We start from the raw sequence: 21,013 nt of genomic DNA on the forward strand, positions 1-21,013 counted from the left end.
CCAAATCCACGTCCTTTATATATGCATAGATTACTTTCTTTTGCAAGATAGAAGACTTGAATTGGAGTGTAGGTAAGGTACAACCTCTATTCCTAAATATAAGAGTTTTTTGCAGTGTTTCTTAGCTTGTTACCGGGAGAGACGAACAAAACCTTTACACAAAGGAAACGAATGTTGATGAAAAAGTTTGTTCTTTCAGCTTGTTACGGGTGAAGCAAGCACCGGTTTGCTTGTAAGTAGTAATTGTTTGGTCATATATAGCACCAGTATTTAATTAAGAAACCTTTACCAGCTAGAAGAGGAAACGGTAGCCATATGCCATTGTGTTGTGAATAGCAGGAAGATGATATAGTTTGAAATAAAGGCGAGAGAATAAAACGAACTACAAGATTATAGCTACGAAAGAGAGAGAAATCATTAATTAATTGGACAAGTATTATCAGTGCATCGTACCGCACCAAACAAATGTACTCCCTCCGTCCCAGTGTAGTGTCAAAAATGCTCTTATATTATGAGACGGAGGAAGCATTATTTAATGCAACTTACACAACCATGATTGTACTGCCTTTCCTTGTAAACTTGCCTGGGTTCTATAAAAAGCAGCGCTTCAGCACCCAAACGTACAACAACCGTTGTGCGCTTGTCAAACAAACAACAAACAATTGATACGAGCAAGGGAGCCATGGATCTGGCAACGGGCGCCATGGGCTCCCTGCTCCCCAAGCTGGTCGAGCTCCTCAAGGATGAGTACAAGCTTAAGGAGAGCGTCAAGGAAGGCGTCAAGTCTCTTGAGAAAGAGATGAAGAGCATGCAAGCTGCCCTCCGCAAGGTGGCCGAGGTGCCGCATGACCAGCTCGAGGAGCAGGTCAAGCTATGGGCGGGCGAGGTGAGGGAGCTGTCCTTTGACATGGAGGATACCGTCGATAAATTCCTTGTGCGTGTTGATGAGGAATCTGAGTCTTCAACCAAGTCGAATAAGCTCAAACAACTGATGAAGAAGATGGCCGGCCTGTTCACCAAGGGGAAGGCTCGCCATGAGATTGCGGATGCGATCAAGGACATCAATAAGCAAGTCCAAGAGGTCGCTGATAGGCGTGCAAGGTACAATGTCGACAATATTGTCGCTCGGCCTGAAGTCGTGACACTTGATCCCCGCCTTCGAGCTCTGTACATGGAAGTGACGGACCTTGTTGGCATTTCTGGAAAAAGGGACCAAGAGCTGATGAATTTGTTGTCCGGGGGAGACGACATGTCCAAGACAACGTTGAAAATTGTCTCCGTTGTTGGATTTGGAGGATTGGGCAAGACCACTCTTGTCAAAACGGTTTATGACAAGATCAAAGAAGATTTCCATTGCAGGGCTTTTGTTTCTGTCGGTAGGAATGGCACCGCAAAAAAGGTTTTAGTGGACATCCTTCTTGCTCTTAAAATCTATGAAAGTCATTTCACCATATTTAATGAAACACAACTCATTGATGAGGTCCGGGAACGTCTCAAAAACAAGAGGTATGTACACATATCACCTCTTGTACTTACTTTGTGGTACTATGTAAATTAATTATGATGTTACCTCCCCCCCCCCCCCCTTTTCCAAAAATGGATGACATTTAAGGTTTTGCATATTCGTTAATGACTAACTTTGACTACTTATCTTGCACGAACATGTAAGTGAAACTTTATAAAGATATATGAGTTCATTATTTTCCATGAAAAATCTAGCATGATATTTCTGATTGAATAAATTCAAAAGGTATTTTTATTAATTGATATTAGAAAATAGAGAAGTTTGACTAGCTACATGTTTTCTAGGAAGTCATAGTCAAGAGAGATGGAGAACATAATACTACCTCTCTTCCGATTTATAAGGTTTATCTCAAAATTTTAGTTCTTCCGTTTTATAAGTCTCAATTTGATTATTTCCCATCACATATTCAGATTTTAAGGTGCATTAAATCACTGCATGCAAGCATTAAGAGAAAAATCATCAAAGCATGTAAAAGTTTTGGGTCATTTATTGGTGAAGCATGCATGCCGTACAATTAATGCATTAATAAACACAATTTTTTTAGTGAAACGAACGCATTAATTGGGTACTTTTGCAAACTACAAAAAATATTCCACCACTCACCACTTATCCTGGTTGGTGTGATTTTTGAATTGAGCCCTAGGCTAGCCATAGTGGGAGAAACTTAGGGAGGCACTAGGGACTTTTTAGTTCCTGGAAACAAACAGGGAGAGACTTTTTAGGGACTAGAGACTTTTTAGTTGGGACTAGAAAAAGTCCTAGAACTTATGAACCAAACAGGGCCTTAGGTAGTAACATAATGCACCCCAAGACATAATGCTTATGTGGCATGGAGTTAATGAGGAGAGAGGTGCTTGTGGTAACATAATATGTTACCGTAACATAACGCACCCCAATGCAAAATGAGTCTACAACATAATAAATGAAGGCTTGCATGACACTACACTTATGTTACTACCCACTGTGATGGCTACCCACTATGACTAGCTAAAAAACGGAAGGGAGGACGTATTGAAGATTCTAGATTAGTTGGTTTCTTTATGCAACGTGATAAACCTGGCATAATTAATATTGTATTCTCTCATGCATAGATATATAGATCGTACTCAAACATTCCCTAAAAAGATAATAGAACATCGACCACACAACCCCCCCCCCCCCCCCCCCCCGCGCTCTCTCTCTCTCTCATATGATTTTCATGGCCCTTTCGCTAGCTCCTCTCATCCCTGCCAGCTCCTCTCATCTTCTCCCCCGCTACCAGTTCTTCTCATCTTCTCCTCCGTTTACTTGGTTAGAATTATGTACTGCATTGCCTACCTCTTATATGTGCGCATGAGCTACACCAGAGTTTTTTTCACTTCAGATATACTATATTAGTAGAAGGTAACCCAAAGTGAATTGCACAAACAAATTCACTATCTTGTGCCCGTTTGAGCAATACACCATTTTTAGATCTAAATATTACATAAAGGTGTATATAATGGAAAGAGTATAACACCTTTTTATTAATACAAATAACTATTAGGGTATTTCTATATATTGGAATCACTATAGGCCAAAAAAATATCCATATATTATTTCATTATGGAAGAAAATATGAATAACTTAGACCTTGCCGTTTTGGTTGAGCTAGTTTCTAATGTGCGTATTAATGGGGTATGTGTAGGGAAATGCGTTATGCAAAAAAATATATGCTACACAATCACACCCCAGAACACTATGAAGACGGGCAACGATGATCTCACCGACAAGCACAGTAGTGGAAGCAACATATAGTCTGTCAATGAACCACGATGATTCCTGTAGCTAGGTTATACCTCACAGCCGTGAGAATTTCTCCGAGATGGTCCGCCAATCAAGAGTAAAGAAGACGACCCCTCTGACGTATCCATGCGTTCTGAAGTAGTAAATCTGGCAGCAATCTGACATCCAGGAAGAAGAGCTCAAGAAAAGTAGAGAGAGAAGCCTAGCGGCATTCCGTCTAATTAGGAGTATAATATTATTAGCCCAATTAGAAGGAAATTAGAGCCAACGCAAACTGAATTGGGAGGAAACCCATCTAAATCCAGCTTACCTATGGGGATGAAGGTTTCCTCCTCAAGTAGGATTCGGTCCCCTTTCCTTCATTCGGTGGGGGGTACCTTTTGGGCCAATTTGGCCCACTGGGCAATGCCCTCTTGTCTTGGCCCAAGAGAGACTTCTCTCCCAAAAAATATTTTGGAGTTTTTTGGAAGTTTTCGGAACCATTCAGAATCCTGAAACAAAAAAAAACAGACATGTTATATATACCTTTCCGGAATTCCCAAAACCCTTCCAGGACCATCGAGAACATTTATGGATCCATCCAAAACACTTTCGGTGCTCGATCTGTCATTCCTCTAGTTATCATAAATATACTGGTCATTAAGCGTATGACCCTACATGTTTGGAAATTAGCGCACATCACCCGGAAAACTTTCTGTTCAATAGTTAATAACGGGATCTATTCACCCTTGTTAACTCCTACATAACAATGAAGTTCTCGAGCGAACCTTTTGTTCCCGAATACCATTGCCTTTACTTCGTGATACGTTACAAAACCAGAGACAAGATATTACTGGTATCCCCATGATCGGCACTTTGGTTACTATGTCGGTCATCCTCCTTATCGGTTTTGTTCTCTTTACTCGTAAATGTATCCCAGTATCTCTGTGATATCAACCGCATACGTCTGGCCATAGGATAATTATACCGTAATAATAAGTGCGCCCAGAGAGTATGTCTCCATCATCAGAGGAGCAAATACCAGTCTTAAAGTATCGATACCGAATATATGTTTCTGTTATACCTATAAGTTACTTTTATTATCACCCAGCTACGGTGTGACATTAGGGAACCCCAAAGTAGTAACCATCCGGTATGTTGGCATATGATATTATCATGGTCTAAGGAACTAAGTAATCGTCAAAAATCTTTATGAAAGTATCGACAACATAATAATGATGTGATCTCTCAATAATTCATAATTTGGATCTATCCAACATTATTGTTCTGATAACAAGTTGTTATCTTTATTGATAGCATCCTAACAATGGCCATGACTAGGAAAACATGATCATCATCAATACATGAGCTAGTCTTAGAGGCATGACTAGGGATCATATCAACTTTCCACACATGTAGTTGAGTTTTCCTTCGAATCTCATATTCAAGAATCAATGCAAGTATTGCACAGAAAAACTTAGTTATGAACATGTAATATAAAAATACATTTATTAATGCATCAAGGGCATGTTTCCAATAGTATGATAATACTATGGTCCTTTTGTGTGGGAATTCTACTATAGTTCCTTCGTGGTGATTGTGTGTGTGTGGGGGGGGGGGGGGGGTCCAAGTTTTATCTCCTGTGCTCGAACCATTGCATCTTAACTATCATAAATGGTTTCGTCCAGAAACTTATTCTCCCTTTATATTCCTAGATTACCTTTAAGTGGACACTTTTAGGCTTACCATGTGTACATATTGATTACAATAATTGTCTCATAATCCATATAGGTACCTCATTGTAATTGATGATATATGGGATGAAAAATTGTGGACAGTTATCAATTGGGCATTCTCTAAGGGTAACAATTTTGGTAGTCGGCTAATCACAACTACTCGTATAGTCAGTGTATCTAAATTATGTTGCTCGTCTGCTAATGATGAAGTTTATCAAATGGAACCTCTTAGTGATGATGATTCCAAAATGCTCTTCCATAAACGGATATTTTCTCAAGAGAGTGGATGTCCTCGTGAATTTGAAGAAGTGTCTAGAGATATATTGAAGAAATGTGGTGGTGTGCCATTAGCCATCATTACGATAGCTAGTATTTTGGCTAGTGACAAGAAAATAAATTCACTGGATGAGTGGAAGGTTTTGCTAGAGTCTATTGGTCGTGGACTTACCAAAGACCACAGTGTAGAGGAGATGTTGAGAATACTATCATTTAGCTATTATGACCTACCTTCCCATCTGAGAACATGCTTACTATATCTAAGCATGTTTCCGGAAGATCATAAGATCATGAAAGCTCAGTTGATATGGATGTGGATTGCCGAAAGGTTTATCCAATGTGAAGATGCACAAAGTAGTCTATATGAGATCGGACAAAATTACTTCAATGAGCTTGTGAATAGAAGTCTGATACAGCCGGTATACAGTAGTGATGATGGCCTTGCAAATGCTTGCCGTGTACATGATAGTGTGCTTGATCTAATTTGTTCCTTGTCAGTGGAAGAGAAATTTGTTACTATAGTGAATGGTAGTTGTGATACCATGTCTTGTCAGGGCATCATCCGTAGGTTGTCCATCCAAAATGTTAGAAAAGAAGAAGATCAAACCAGGCCTCTTAGACCTGAGAGTATAGCACAAGTGAGGTCTATTGCTACATTTGCATCACCTGCGATAGATCTACTGCCGTCTTTGTCTAACTTTGCTGTTTTGCGTGTATTACATTTGGATGGATATATTGGTTCTCTAGGGTACCATCTTAACCCTGGAGAATTAGGGAGTTTACTTCACTTGAGGTACCTACATCTATGTGGAACAGGATTTGACAAGTTGTTGGAAGAGATTGGAAAGTTGCAGTTTTTGCAGGTGTTGGATTTGCCTGAACATACAAGGCTGCCATCGACTGTGATTAAGCTCACAAGGTTGATGTACCTACGTATTGGTAGGGGATCATGGAACTATGATCCTCCAGATGGGATTGGAAACCTGACATCACTGGAAGTGCTGGGCAGGATCAGTGTTTCCTCGGTAAGCATTGTAAAAGAGCTAGGCAACATGGTCAAACTGAGGGAACTTAAAATTTCGTTTGATGATTTGTGGCTGGACTTGGAGGAAGCTTTTGTGGAGTCACTAGGGAAAATGCCAAAGATCCAGCGGGTAGAAATTGTTGCCGGTGATGAAGATTCTTCAACTCCTTCAATGAATCTTTTGGGGGAACGTTGGGTGCCCCCGGGATGTCTGCAGGAGTTTGCCATGTTTGACGATGCACTATTCGATACGCTTCCAACATGGATAAGGAGGAATCCCTCGCATCTGTCGCAGCTCTTCAAGTTAGACATCAGTCTCTATGAAGTGCGACAGGAGGATCTGGACAACCTTGGAAGGTTACCTGCTCTGGGTGTTCTCGAGTTAAGCTGCTCCTACGCACGAAAACGCATGCTGCACATTGGTGGCGATGGTTTCCGTTGTTTAACATCATTCTACTTATATTTTGGTGTGGATGGAAATATCGTGTTCCAGCCAGGAGCTATGCCCAAGGCTGAACATGTTGATGTCACTGCACATTGGGCGGTTGTAAAAGAGGAAGCATCCGGCAACAACGGTGCTGATTGGTTTGACCCAGGCATAGGCATGGGGAACCTGCCGTCCCTTCGGAAGGTTAAAGTCAGAGTCGACTCTCATAAAATGACGGTCGGGGAGGCCAAGCAAGCCAAGGCAGCGCTGGAGAACGCACTCCGTGCCCATCCTAACCGTCCCCTGTTTTGCGTCGAGTTCAGGTGGTCCATAAAAGAAGGTACGTACTACTCCTACTGACTACTGTAATTCAAATGCATGATCGTATGTACTAATCGTCCTTTCCTCCCTCTTTTTTTCTTCTGATCTGAAGGCGCTCATGATGACGACCTCTGCTAGTGTGGTCGCAGCGAAGAACGTTCGTGCAGGTTACATACATAGTAGTATATACACTTGTGTCGTTTCCCCTTATTGAACAGAAATTCACTTAAAGATTCCAATTCTGTACTGTATGTACATGCACATGCATATACGTATTTTGTTTTTCTCTCTTATACATTCATATTACCATGCTTATGCTTTGTGTGACAGTGACACCTTGTTTTACAGGCCGTCAATGTTTACTGGAGACGCGCTTTTGCAAACTATATGCGTAGCGCATGCTGCAATATTGATCAACGCTCGTTACTCACTGAGCTTATTTCTTGGCTTCACAAAAAAAATGGAAAAATTGTATGAAAAAAAAACAAACAAAATATTCATTGAGTACTAGTTGATCTTATTTCCTGGCTTAAGCAAAAAACATTATGAGGGGGAGGGATTATATGAAAAAATACAAAAAATAATTGGTCTTTGGTGGTTTTTGTGTTATTTTTTTATCGCTCTACTTTCTCCATCAAAAAAATGAGCAAATATATTTAGTTATTACCATGCTCTTTTAGTTTCCTTGATTTTTATTGATTATTTCTCAAAGTATCTTTTGTCCATTCTTTTTTTTTTTGCTAAAGATGTTTTGTGCATTCTAAGTAAAGAAACATGTTTGCTTTGTAGAGTCTAGAGGCATGTTATCTTGAGGAAAAATCCCAAAAATATGTATGTGTTGGGTTTTATGGCATTGTTTCTTTTCTTTTGGCCGGTGGGTGGATTTATTATGGGATGTGGGGGTGGGGAACTCCGCCTATGAAATTAATTTTAGGCATACGCTTAATATTATTCATAGCCGGTCCCAAGCTCGGAAAAAGGAGGAGGGTCCAACCCAATATAATTTCTATTTATCCCTCAAAAAAATCATGGTTTTTTAGTATTGTCGGATTTTTTTTCATATCCTATTGTTCATTTCTGTTTTGAAGGGTTTGTCATTAGAAAAACACATCTCTATCACAATGTTTCAAGGGACCAAATTTGTTATGTTTTCATTGTTAATGTGTGATTTTTTTTTTGGTTTTTATAAAGCTTAGTAATCAAAACTAAGTAACAACTGTCCATATCGAATGTGTGATTTGCAGGATCAGGAATGGATTTCTTTTTTGAAGCATTTGCGGGATTACTTGTACTTTATTACAAGGTCTACAGTCAAAGTTTGAATTATCCTCCCTGGCACGTTCTCAATTGCTGTTCTGTTTATGTTTGTATAAACAGACAAACGATTCCAGTTTAACACCAAATAAGTGTGACGTTCAGTTGAATTTGTTACACACATATTCATGTAAGTGCTTTTTGCTGTCAAACATGCAAAAGAATTTTTACATACAAGCCATCTCCATGGAGAAAAACAAACACTTCAGAAATGTTTTAGGCTTTCAAAAAATGAACAACTGTTTACATTTTGCAATGGGATTGGAGTAACTAGCACTCCTGTTTTTCTACCATAAATTCCGACTCATCATAGAGCATCTTTTTCAGATAAGTTATTTGAAAAAAAAACTTATATATATTATCTTTTTCAGAATGTATCATAGAGCATCTTTTTCAAATAACTTATATGTATTATTAGTTATCAAAATAAAGATAATTTATATAAGTTTTTTTATAGCTGATAATATATATATAAGTTATTTGTGATGAATATTCATTTTGAACACACTTAAGTGTTTACTAGTAATAACACATTCTCTCTATATAGATTACTTATTTTGAAGATTATAGTAAGGAGCCTAGATTCTAGTCTCGCCCCTGGCCCTCGAAATCTCAGGACCGGCCATGTGGACACCGACACCGACGGCTCCATACTCTGCCCGTCGTCGTTCAACTCCGTGGTCGGGATCAGGCCGACCCTCGGGCTCACCAGCCGCACCGGCGTCGTGCCGCCATCACCCCGTTGCAGGACACCGTCGGGTGGGTACTAATTCTTCTTCTTCTTGTTGTTGTTTCTCTTCATTCAACCTAACATTCATGGCGAGTCGACGAATTGCAGGCTGATTTGCCGGGCGGTGTCGGACGTGGTGCATGTGCTGGACGCCATTGGCGGCTACGACGAGCTGGACGCTGCGGCCACCGGAGCAGCATCCAAGTTCATCCCTCCCGGCGGGTACGGGCAGTTCCTAAAGAAGGACGGGCTGAGAGGCAAGAGGACCGGTGTCCCCCGGGATTCTTCCAATCATACGCAGGCACGCAACCACCGTGGGTGTACGAGCAGCACTTCACAACCATGAAGTGAGTGACAAACAGTTTAAATAAATTACGCCGATTGTCATTGGTTTTTTCTTTTTGGGATGCAAACTCGGAACATTTACGACCGATTCGGAAAATTTGTAAACTTCCAAAAATGATGGATTTTAAATTAGTTTATTTTGTTGAACTAAAGAAGGTACCTAAAGGTTTCGATTTTGCATACATATACTCTTATTCTGTTTTACATTAACTAGATGATTCGTTGCGTCAATGACGCAAAGGCCGAGTGCAAGCCAAGTATTGAAAGCGTGTGCATTAAAATATGTAAACACAGAATGAAACATATGAAAATAAGTACGAATTGATGATAGATAGATGGTTCGTGATGATACATGTTTTCTAAGACGCAAAAAACTGATCCAAACCAAGAGTTATTTGCAAACAAAATTTTGAAATAGTTTGACACGTCTAAGTCATACTCCATGCAATATCTCGGAGTCGTGTGTTATTTACAAACACTAGTAAAAGATTAATGAATTTCAGAATTTCATATCACTGGCTTACAGTTCAAACCCAAACTCAGGGCATATTTGAATTCAAATCTAAAAAAGGGCTCTCCTGAAAAGTCTTGGACATTTTGAGAGAGTTATATTATATAAGTAGTAGCATATGTGAAATTTTCCAACATATTTCTGATGAGTTTTGAGCCCTGAAATTAATTCCGAGTAGATTATGAGTGAGTAGAGGAGGAAGAGATATTCCAGCCATTTTCATTTTTTTTACTTTTATTTATGTTTCTTTCAACCTCTCTCTTTGCTACCGACCAATGGGTCCCTCTAGCGAACCCGCCGGACAGGCTGGCAGCGCCAGCTCGCGGGACACGCGCCCGCAACTCCGTGCCCCTTCATGTTTTGCCCCTACTCCACTCCACTACCTCCCTCCTCAATCCATTTCCTCTTCCTCTTGGATCCTCCTTCTGGTCGACCCCGTCGCGGATGCCGCTGCTCACAGCTGCAGCTGCAACTCCAGCCTTAGGAACAGGCGGGATCCATCAGCCCTCTGTTCGGCTCGACGTCCACGCTCAGGGTCCAACATGCAGGCCCGCTAGACGCCGCCGTGAATCGCCTCATTTTTTCAGTGAGTCCTTGATTCTAGGTAGTTTCCCTAACTCTGTTCACCTCCGGTTGTCATTCTGATTCGATTCCTGGACACCGAGCATGTATCAAACTTTTGGACCGAGGCCGCCTTCCTGTGTTCCGTCAGCTGTCGTTGCGACGCCACCCGTGTCTCCTTTGGACCAAGGATTTGAAGCCGTGGGTCTCTCGTACTTCTTCCTTGACACTAACCGCCATTGCTGCCGTCCTGAATTCGCTGTCATTCGTCCCCGTGCCGTCCGGCATCGGCACGAACAGCAGGGTGAGAAGCCGCCACTACCTTCTCGTGCCTTCTTTTCTTTGTCAGCGTTGTTTTTTCTCATTCAGGCCGTCGCTGGAGATGGTTGTGGCGATGCCTCCTGAGACCACTTTGGTCCGGGCCATGGTTTTCAGTTTCAGTTTCAACAAAATTTCAGCACCAACTGAAATCACTGAAATTCAATGAAATTCAGTTATTTCAGTTTGCATTTCAGCCAAAAGGCCGAAATATTCATTTGAATTTAATTAAATATTTGAAATTTTTAAAAAATATTTTGAAAAATATTTGATTTCCTGTGTACTACTGAATTTGCTGAAATATTTTGACCGAAACCTAATATTTCAATGTCTACTGAAATTAATGAAATTCAGTGAATTTCAGTGAAATCTCACTGAAAGTGAAAACCATCCGGGCCAACATGGTTAGGCCAGGAGCTTGTTGCTGCTCGCTTTTGCTGTTTACTGCTGCTTGCCTCTGCTACTTCTGCTGTTCGCTGTTGTTGTTTGTTGGCTGCTCGCTATTGCTCTGCTTGCTGCTGCGCGTGGGCTTCCTGTACTTGAAAGAAATTGAGCGAGAGAGCCTTTTGCTATACAGAGTAGGAGTACTATACTGTTCGTCAATGCAACAGTTTGCTTGTGTGCTTGTCTAGCTAGCTTGCACACACTTAGCTTTCCTGGGTGATTTGATCTACCAAGTTCAGAAACAAACATATTATGCTAAGTCAAGTTGTCGCTTAGTACGAAAGTTTACTCTAATATTTGATTTACCATGAAAATCACAAAAAAAATGCTCAACCTGCTGAATTTGTAAAATCCATAAAATATATATATATTCATTCCAGTTCTGTTTGGAGTAGCACTGCTATGGAGTTGGGATGGTTTAACTTGTACTCCCTCCGTCCGAAAATACTTGTCGGAGGAATGGATGTATCTAGATGCAATTTAGTTCTAGATACATCCATTTTCATCCATTTCTCCGACAAGTATTTCCGGACGGAGGGAGTACTATGGCTATAGAAATGAGCATACCCAGTATTCCTTTAGAAATAAAAGATGATGTACTCTAAAAAAGTAAATGTATTTAAATTTTTAAAAGCATATTTAACTTGTACTGGTGAATAAGTGCTTTAAGCTCATCCAACTTAGTTTTGAAAATGAAGAAATCCCTCTCATGACATAATATAATACATCATATTTATGCAGACATAGCCAATTCAATTCTCTGGTACACAGTAGTTAAAAAATAGGAACTGCTAGTACATCATACATATGCGTAGTATATCAAAAAGCATGGCTAGAGTTATTTTGTTATTAACTCCCTCTTGTGAGTTTAATAGCAGCTTAGGATAAAATCCTGGATCGCTAGAGTTCTTTTGTTAATAGTAGTTTTGGTAGAAAATAGAAGCTCCGGCTAGCACCAAGTCTTAAACTGACAGTAGATAACTCCAAGAAGAAGTAGGTTATCAGTCCGTCGTGGATTCTTCTCATAAACAATGCTACCATGCTCTGAAGCTTCTCTGTACTTTACCGATCTATACTTCTGGTGGACAAATGCAAAGTGCCTCTCTTCATTAACAGCTACAGCCGCTCCTTCAGCTGCAGCCATGGAAATGGCAGCCCAAACAAACAAACCCTAAGTAATACTAAGAAATTGGTTAGGAATGATACAACGTATATATAAAATAACCAAGAGACACGGAAATTCATATACAGATTTTATTTACTAATAGTTCTTTATCTAAGAAGATAAAGAATTCCATGTAACCATATTTCCTACCACCATATGACAGATTATGGTGCCATTTTTATAATGAACAACCTTCTTAACTAATGGTCTACAAAAAAATCAGCTAGACAGTAAGCATCACAGAATTTTCAATAGCACAGAGAAATACCAAATGAGTGGACTCATCCAAGAAACACACATTTAAGAAGTCACAAAAAGAAATTTTTTTACCTGCTATTTTTCTTGGTACTCCAGAGGAAAAAGCCATTAATACAAGTGTCAGACGAGACTACCAGGTAGATAATAAGAGCAGCACACATGAACTTGTTAATCTGGAGGATATTATCCATTGGCATATTTCCACATAAAGCAGTTACCTGAAGCTGAAGATGGCAAAATGGACAACAAATGCAAGAGCGCCCATCACAAGAAAACAACACATCAGATTAGTAATGAGCACACATCACTGGATAAGAAATATATGGTTCATTATGTGCACAGTTCCTTGAATACAAAAAAAATCCCATATAGCATCAACATTAGCTAACTAAAATCACAAGCATCATCTCTGTTGCAAGCAGTTTTTTTATTTTACGAAAAGATCAAGTGTAGTATCATGTTCCTAAATATACAGAAAAGCACAAGGATTGAGGGCAGTAATGTATCAGTTCTCATCTGCCACATAAATTCAGTTAAAAGAATTGTAGGCATCAACATCGTATCTAAAATCTGGCATGGCAAAATGTAAACGAAATGCACCCGTTTCTATCACAGGAAATGCAAACAAAATGCACCACGGACAATGCTAATATCCATCTCTTTTAGTGGGGCAAAATACTGTAATTGAACTTTTGCCGATACAAACTGTTATCTTCCATTTGCTTAGCATTGCATCTCACCACAATTTAGGGATTGTAACTATGGAGTAAGAGTTTATGTTACTATGGTAGCATGACTAAGGAAAATGTGTTCCCTCTTAAGGATACAGAACCAAATTGCAGAGCTCACCTAATTGTCCAAATAGGTGAGGCGATGGTAAGAATTTTTTACATAAACAAAAAATTGGACAGGAGCGCCACAGGAGGAGGTGTCCCTCGGCAACCCAAATGAGAGCACGCACAACAGACGGATGATCCAGAGGGTTGAGGGCTTGAGGCCACCAAAATATCTGTTGCATGTCAAATCAAAATTTAGGTGCATAGTACATTGAAATCTCCACCCGGAGCACGAATAGAGGAATCAGCTGAAATATGTTCCATCTCGAAAATGTATATAACGTGACGTCATTGACATGCCATTAAAAGCTAAGCATCTTGTGTCATTTACAACACTTGGATCAACATTTAATGGAATAAGAACAGAAATGTCAAGTGGGAATGTTTTACTGAATCTCAACTTATATGATTAAATTATTATGCAAGCTTTGAAAATAAGTTTATAAGCTTTTGGAATCCTATCCCCAAACACATGAATATAATAGAAGAAATTGACTTAATTTCATGATCACGATAGGCAGATAAGGGAAATAATTCTAGGATAGAAGAACATCATAACAATATACAATTTTATATTTGTGCATTAACAAATAATCATGAAGAGGATGGAAGAAGAAAAAACATAAACCACACGAACGGAGCAGAGGAAGCAACCCCATTGCTGTAGACATAATGAAACAACCGCCCACTGAGAGGAACAAAGAACTGGCGCACCCGCTCTGAACCAGAAACAAAGTAAGCATAGGCTTTTCTTTCTCTTTGCTAATTAACCATGTGATCCAGCCTAGTTATGCCCTGAAACACAGGGACACTTTTCTTGGAGATGCAACTAACGTGTGCGTTCCAGAGATCAACAAAATAGGAAATGAACCCTACAACTAACCTGCATGCAGCAGCCACCGGAGGCTAAAACCACAGGGCAACAAACACACCAAACCGGTTACCAAAAACAAAGGCCATCGCACAGGCATTTCGTGAATCTAAACGAACACACGCAGGCCTCCCAAAGCAATAAGCGGGACCTAAGAACCAGGATCAGTACAAGCATACAAGGCCGTTTCCCCCCCACAAATAACCGACAGAACGAACACATAGTAGGCAGCAAGACATGCATGGGCCAGTAACTGCTAGCGCGTGTAAAAAAAACAGACAACCCAACAACCGATAGAGAGGCAAAGGAAGCAACAGTAAAATGATCGAACAGTGGTAATTGATAGCACACGTAGATGGTAAAGAAAAAAATCGTGTCTCGTCCGTCGAGCCTTTCTCAAGGATTGTTAAACAGATTGGGAATGTAGGAAACACAGCATGAAGGTTTCTCATTTAGACCCAAGAATGATTAAGAAATAATGGTCATTGTATTACTCGATTGAGTTTACAAACAAATAAGAAATTGTTTGATATTCTGACATAAGCATCAGAAATTCTGAGGTGGGCTAGGGCAATAAAAATTGTTGAGTAGCAAGCTAGAAATTTTCAAAACCACGGAATAAAAGCAATTTCATACTCTACTTGAGAAAGTAAGAAGAGAAGAGAGAGCACCTGATTGCCTCTTCAGGACATGCCATGGCACATCTCCCTGCGATTGGTCTTCTTGCCGAGGCATCACTGAGTGGCAGCACTATAGTGGGGAGGAAAATGGCGAATAGCAAGACCGGCAGAGTGTTGTTCTATGAATGGTAAACAAAATTGGAGTAGCAATTCTGAAAATCACAATATAATCACATCACTTTGAACCAATGGAAAACTATTACATCCTTTAGGTACTGTATAGACCCATATCCAGTGCATCTTATTTTTTTAATTCATCATTGGCATTTGAGTAGCAAAAGGGGGCAAGTATAATTGGCAAATGGCAAAAGAAAACACTCATACCCGATGGAGACATCATTTGCAAAAAATATGGACTACACTTACTAACAAAGACATCAAGGGCTAGAAGGTGCATCAGGTTTAACATGGCATTAAAAGAAACAAAGGTAATAACTTCACTTCCAAGAAAAAATAACAACTCCAATTTACAAAGGAGATAATGCTAGTAATGATGATGGTGCTACTGCATCAGTAGAAGAGAGAGAAGTTCCCTATTTTCCTTGCATGTTACTCAGAAACAGTCAAATTCTGGCCAATTTAAAAAAATGCTTAAACGCGCTTACGCTTAAGCACCCATTGCTCTGAGTTGTGGCCTTCTGCTCTGCTTAAGCTTTCTGTTTTTTTTTTGAACATTGAGAAGCACCATGGATAACTCCGCCTATGTCTTCTAGGCATGGCCGGTCCCAAGCCCGGGTAAAGGAGGAGGGTTGTGATAGGCTTCGCGAGCCAACGTAAAAACTAGCCAGTCCCATAGGTATCAAACCCATTTGAGCGGGAGTAGTACTAGGATGGGTGACCTCCTGGGAAGTCCTCATGAAAGGGTTTCATATCTAAGGGTTGTGATAGGCTTGGCGAGCCAACGTAAAAACTAGCTAGTCTTTTGGGTATGAAATCCATTTGGACGAGAGTAGTACTAGGATGGGTGACCTCCTGGGAAGTCCTCGTGAAAGGGTTTCATATCTAGCCTACCCCAACTTGTTTGGGATAAAAGGCTTCGTAAGGGTAAGGATAAGGAGAAGCACCATGGATAACGAAACAATTATTTGGATTTGGAGCAGCAGCAACCAGAAAAGTGAAGACGGTTCTTGGCTTAGAAAAGTGGAGAAGTGGAAGTGAAGAAATAAAAAAGATAAAAAGTTCACATGGGCTTGGGAACACAACCACCATGGAGAAGAGACCTAGTGGATGCAGCTCTTCCTCGTCATTATTGCAGGCACCACTGCCTCGCACTATGATGTAAAGCCTCCATTGTCGACACGTAAGGGGGGAGCAGAGGAACATGGAGCAAGGGTAACCAAGAAGATAAATTAGATATGGGGATACTGAACATTCCTAACTTTAGGATGTTGACTAATATCCAACTGAGAAGTTAAAATTACCTCACATGAGAGGGACTCAGTACCCGTGACCGACAATTCGTTGGCATTGTCTCTGAAAAAAATAAGACATGGGAACGGAGGTGATGAGCACATGGATCAGAAGCAAGCTACATAATTTGGTACTGAAAGGACAAAACAAAACAAAAGATGATAATGTAAAAGACATAAGTAGATGGAGAGAGTAGAACTACAAACTGTCAAAATAATAGCCTCGAGCACTTCTTTTTCACAAGTTCAAGGTCCAAATTGCTAGGAGCTGCTTAGTAGATGCTGGATAGAGAACATGAGACGTACCACGAATCCATGGTTAGGGAAGACGAGGCGGAGGAGGGCGAGCAGCTGTTTCTCCATGATGAACCAGAGCCGGCAACTTCTTTTCTTCTGTCACCGGCTTCCTTCCTCTCCCTGCAGCTCCACTCCACTACAGCAGGAGCCCGGTCCCTGCTGCTTCTTGTCCCCGACTCTGAACAGAGAATGGCCTATGCACAATGAGCAGGTGAGACTTATTATCTTTCATCGTCGTTATATCCCATGTATTGCATATAACTATAGAAATTATTCTTGTACAAACAATATAAGAGAAGCACTACTCTGTTTTTTCCTGCCTCTGTGACCTATGTTTTCTTATCAGAGAAGAGAATCACAGAATGTTAAGAGGCAAAGATCTCAAGACTAATAGTTTCATTTATCATTTTTGACATAATCAACTGAGAATCTGGCAGCACCAAATTTCACGCGCAGAGACTTATTAATGTTGTAGTAGATTGACAGTTTAATGACCAACATGTACTTCTACATCTCACATTGCTTTCCAACACCGTATCTCAATCATAAACAGGCTTGTAGAATAAATTAAAAGAATCTGGCTTACTTGGACCATGATGAGCTAAATGTTTGCTTTGCTCCCACGATTCAGGATATGGTACTACTCCACCATGAAGTCGAGGTGGAGTACCCCGACGAGCAACCCACCGAGAAGCACCAAGCGACGAAGCTGGAGTTCTGAAAGATTGAGAACAGCAGGTCGACCAGCGCCATGGCCCTCACTGTCGGGGTACTGGCAGCGATAGGAGCCCTGGTACTACTGCACACCAAGCACAACACATCACACACAGACATCCTTCACCTGCATCAGAAAGAAACATGTGTTAATTCATCCCATCTTCTGTTGCAGCTCTTGCTCCAGAACAAGGTTCAGAGGAAAGGGGTGATCCGGCCTCTGGAACCAGAGATCTACATCCCAGGTGAGTGCCCAAGCAAATTAACAATTCTGGTGCTTCCTTCCTCTCCCTGCAGCTCCACTCCACTGCAGCGGAAGCCCGGTCCCTGCTGCTTCTTGTCCCTGACTCGGCTCTCCGCAGCTCCCGTCTCGCTGCTCCTTCTGACCGAACGAGGAGAGAAGTGATAGATCCACCATTTTGCTTTTATTGAACACCTTGTAGGCATAGAACAAACAAAGATAAGATTTTGGGGATTAAATCAAGAGAATGAGAATGGAGGAAGGGAATGAGAGGCTCCAGGACCTATGGTCGTTTCAGTTGTAGTGTTGTTGATTCATCTTGGCTTGACCTTCTGCCCGAAGACGACGGCGACGGCGACGGCACGGACCACCGCGTCCTTCAGTGGCTGCTGCTCCTCGCGTTCACCAGCACCGCGCTTGAGCATGGGGCCGCCGCATCTGGCCACCACGCGACACGGGCCGCTCCTTGGCTCGAGCTCAAGGTGGTCAGTGCGACGAGGCGGAGAACAAGGTCTGGGAGGTCGACGGTGCACTTGAGGGCGAGGCGAGGCCCTGGGGCGGCGGGGGCAACAGGAGAGGCAGAGATGAGAGGAGGCATCTGCGGTGGCGCGGCGGGGGCAGCAGGAGAGAAGGCAGAGATGAGAGGAGGTGGCTGTGGTGGCGCGGCGGCGGCAGCAGGAGAGGAGGCGGCGGCGGGGTCGTGGGGGAGTGAAAGGAATCGAGGAGGAGTTGAGATATTTTCATCTCCGTGAGTAATCCGATCGCACCGAAACGAGGCGAAACTCACCTTGTTCTTTCGATGGAACAGGTAACCAGGTCCACCCGCCATCGACTGTTGAAGCAACCACGAACGTAAAGAAAAACCGACGGCTGACCAGACGCCAGCAGCCAAAAAATACACTGTCGCTACACCAGTAACTGGATCGTGCGGTCAAAAACATCAGGCGCGCTCGATGCCTCTGGTTATGCGGGTTGTCTAGCTAGGTTTATATGTTCAATTTTGTTGAAGGAAACACGGGGTGTGGTGGTCGACAACCTGCATGTCACCAATCCGACGGCTCTGTTGGATGATATCAGCTCCAACGAGGGGATTTCAATGCAGGCAGAGTTCAAGCTGAGCATAAACGCCTACTTGGCAGACTTTGTCTGCTCCCCGGCCCATTCGCTAGCAGACATCATAGTTTTCAACAACCAGCATCCTGAGCAGGTAAGAGTTAGTGTACAAAACCCCCAAAAAAAAATCTTAATTTCATTTCTTGATTTCTTGTTGTAAGTTAAGAAAAAGCAAGTAATAAAAATTAACCTTTACTACCCTTTTAAGGTGTCACGATTTCGTCTCGCCAATAGGCGAGCTTAAACCTAACTAATGACATGCTTGTTGTAGGAGCGGATGAAAGATTTTGGGCAGGACGGCCTTATCGCAGCCCAAAATACAAAGGACATTGACCCCGTGGAAAGAGAGGCAATACAACGGCTAAAGGAACTATCAGCTAATGGGCTGGAGAAGCTGATGAAGGAGCACCAACTAAATGCGACAGGAGGATCTAGACAACCTTGGGAGGTTACCTGCTCTGGGTGTTCTCGAGTTAAGCTGCTCCTACGCACGAAAACGCATGCTGCACATTGGTGGCTATGTGCAGTGCAGTTGACACTATTCCGAAAGGCTTGAAGCAAATTAACAAGCATTGCGCCTCTTTTTTATTTTTAATGACTTATTACAACTGAGAAATAAAAAAAATATAGCTGAAAAGAAAAAAAAACTATATAGAAAACTACTCAGAAATGAATTGAAGCAAAAAATAGTTGTGATTAACTGTACTAAAAAAGGAGCATAGATGCTTATTTTTAATGACTTATTACAACTCAGAAATAAAAAGAAAATAATAAATATAGCAGAAAAGAAAAAAAACTATATAAAAAACTACTCAAAAATGAATTGAAGCAAAAAATAGTTGTGATTAATTGTACTAAAAAAGGAGCATAGATGCTTATTTTTAATGACTTATTATAATTCAAAAATAAATAGAAGAAAAAATAGTTATGATTAACTTTACTAAAAAATGAGCATAGATGCTTATTTTTAATGACTTATTACAACTCAGAAATAAAAAGAAAAAAATAAATATAGCAAAAAAGAAAAAAAACTATATAAAAAGCTACTCAGAAATGAGCATAGATGCGCTTATAGAGGAAATTCAAATTAAATTCATAACAAATTTCAAGAGAAATTCGTATGAATTTAGCCTAAATTCTCTATATAAGAGCATCTATTTTCATTTTCAGAGGAGCTCAATAAGACAGAGAGGGAGGGGCTTATAAACCGGTCTGATTCCCCTCCGGTTGGCGAGGTGGGACTAAACTTTGGCCGCAACAAGGACCAACCCTTTAGTCCCGGTTCAGGTCATCAACCGGGACCAATGATGGTGGGCCAGGAGCGAGGCACATTGGTCCCGGTTTGTCCCACCAACCGGGACCAATAGGTCCAGATGAACCAGGACCAATGGCCCACGTGGCCCGGCCGGCCCCTAGGGCTCACGAACTAGGTCCAATGCCCCCATTGGTCCCGGTTCTGGATTGAACCGGGACTAATGGGCTGGACCCGCCTGGACCATTGGCCCCTTTTCTACTAGTGAGATGCTAACAAATACAAGTACAAAAGAAATAACTATAGGCTTTCAATTTAATCTTAGTAGAGATCATCTAAAGCAAGAATGCCTATGCTTTGGATTTTCGGGTGTGACCTTGACTAATCCATTTTGAACTTGTAATCAGGATCGCGCAGGGCAGCGATGGGGTGGAACGGGCATATTTCTTTTCTCTTGAACCTGTTTATTCAGCATGGTTGTTCATTTGTTTCGATTTCACTATGCCGAGAGCTGGGAGGTTTGGCTCTAACAAGTGTTTATTATGCTAGATTATTGTTCTGAAACTCTAAATAAGAAGTGGCTAAGCAGGAGGGGGGTACCAATGGAGATATTTGCGGAAGTCCCTTTCTACACCCCGAGCTCAAATGAGCTCGGGATGAACAGCAACTCGAAAAACATTTTTAAAATGTTCAAAAAAATCTGCATTTTTATATGACAAATGTTCTAAGAGCTTGTGAGATTTCATCACGAAATCACATTTGTGGAAGTCATGGCAAAAAAGAAACCAGTGCTCCAAAATACTCTATATGAGATGGAACCTTGTATGGGTGTTGTTTTCCACTTTGATAAGCCATCGTGGTCCACTTTTTGTAGTCAGTTCGTGTTTGGGTTGTCTGCTTAG

At 41.2% G+C, this 21,013-nt stretch overlaps 2 protein-coding genes and 2 long non-coding RNA genes across 7 annotated transcripts; 2 read left to right on the forward strand and 2 right to left on the reverse strand.

The window, feature by feature from the left end:
- The first annotated feature begins 648 nt into the window (after nt 1-648).
- Nucleotides 649-9,629, forward strand: LOC123043173 (disease resistance protein PIK6-NP). Of its 2 annotated transcripts, XM_044465537.1 has the most exons (7): nt 649-1,506; nt 5,060-7,071; nt 7,165-7,219; nt 7,401-7,523; nt 8,297-8,496; nt 8,914-9,125; nt 9,205-9,629. In XM_044465537.1, the coding sequence occupies exons 1-3, from the start codon at nt 683-685 to the stop codon at nt 7,188-7,190; spliced, it is 2,862 nt and encodes a 953-aa protein (XP_044321472.1). In that variant the 5' UTR covers nt 649-682; the 3' UTR covers nt 7,191-7,219; nt 7,401-7,523; nt 8,297-8,496; nt 8,914-9,125; nt 9,205-9,629. The 2 variants fall into 2 exon arrangements, with proteins under 2 accessions (XP_044321472.1, XP_044321473.1); XM_044465538.1 differs by lacking the exon at nt 7,401-7,523.
- Nucleotides 9,630-11,930: 2,301 nt separating this feature from the next.
- On the reverse strand, nt 11,931-15,755 carry LOC123043174 (uncharacterized). Of its 3 annotated transcripts, none has more exons than XR_006419071.1 (4): nt 15,077-15,755; nt 13,548-13,707; nt 12,771-12,922; nt 11,931-12,456 (listed from the first exon to the last, which is right to left on the reverse strand). It is a non-coding gene; the product is annotated as an uncharacterized lncRNA (long non-coding RNA). The 3 variants fall into 3 exon arrangements; XR_006419070.1 differs by having other exon boundaries at nt 11,936-12,446; nt 15,077-15,754; XR_006419069.1 differs by having other exon boundaries at nt 11,952-12,409; nt 15,077-15,754.
- A 552-nt stretch (nt 15,756-16,307) lies between these two features.
- LOC123043175 (uncharacterized) lies at nt 16,308-17,953 on the reverse strand. Its single transcript, XR_006419072.1, has 3 exons — nt 17,378-17,953; nt 16,801-16,985; nt 16,308-16,558 (listed from the first exon to the last, which is right to left on the reverse strand). It is a non-coding gene; the product is annotated as an uncharacterized lncRNA (long non-coding RNA).
- Nucleotides 17,954-18,236: 283 nt separating this feature from the next.
- On the forward strand, nt 18,237-21,013 carry LOC123038794 (probable amidase At4g34880). The gene is made up of 4 exons (XM_044462255.1): nt 18,237-18,953; nt 19,131-19,372; nt 20,519-20,587; nt 20,986-21,013. The coding sequence occupies exons 1-4, from the start codon at nt 18,843-18,845 to the stop codon at nt 21,011-21,013; spliced, it is 450 nt and encodes a 149-aa protein (XP_044318190.1). The 5' UTR covers nt 18,237-18,842.

The sequence above is a fragment of the Triticum aestivum genome, chromosome 2B (genome assembly GCF_018294505.1).
Source record: "Triticum aestivum cultivar Chinese Spring chromosome 2B, IWGSC CS RefSeq v2.1, whole genome shotgun sequence".
Taxonomy (NCBI): Eukaryota; Viridiplantae; Streptophyta; class Magnoliopsida; order Poales; family Poaceae; genus Triticum; species Triticum aestivum.

What these genes read in the sequence shown, in the direction of transcription:
- LOC123043173 (XM_044465537.1), top strand. Translation starts at nt 683, where the DNA reads ATGGATCTGGCAACGGGCGCCATGGGCTCCCTGCTCCCCAAGCTGGTC. An exon ending in GAACGTCTCAAAAACAAGAG is followed by an intron (nt 1,507 to 5,059) that starts GTATGTACACAT and finishes TAATCCATATAG; the next exon opens with GTACCTCATTGTAATTGATG. An exon ending in CAGGTGGTCCATAAAAGAAG is followed by an intron (nt 7,072 to 7,164) that starts GTACGTACTACT and finishes TCTGATCTGAAG; the next exon opens with GCGCTCATGATGACGACCTC.
- LOC123038794 (XM_044462255.1), top strand. Translation starts at nt 18,843, where the DNA reads ATGCAGGCAGAGTTCAAGCTGAGCATAAACGCCTACTTGGCAGACTTT. An exon ending in ACAACCAGCATCCTGAGCAG is followed by an intron (nt 18,954 to 19,130) that starts GTAAGAGTTAGT and finishes TGCTTGTTGTAG; the next exon opens with GAGCGGATGAAAGATTTTGG. An exon ending in AAAACGCATGCTGCACATTG is followed by an intron (nt 19,373 to 20,518) that starts GTGGCTATGTGC and finishes ACTTGTAATCAG; the next exon opens with GATCGCGCAGGGCAGCGATG.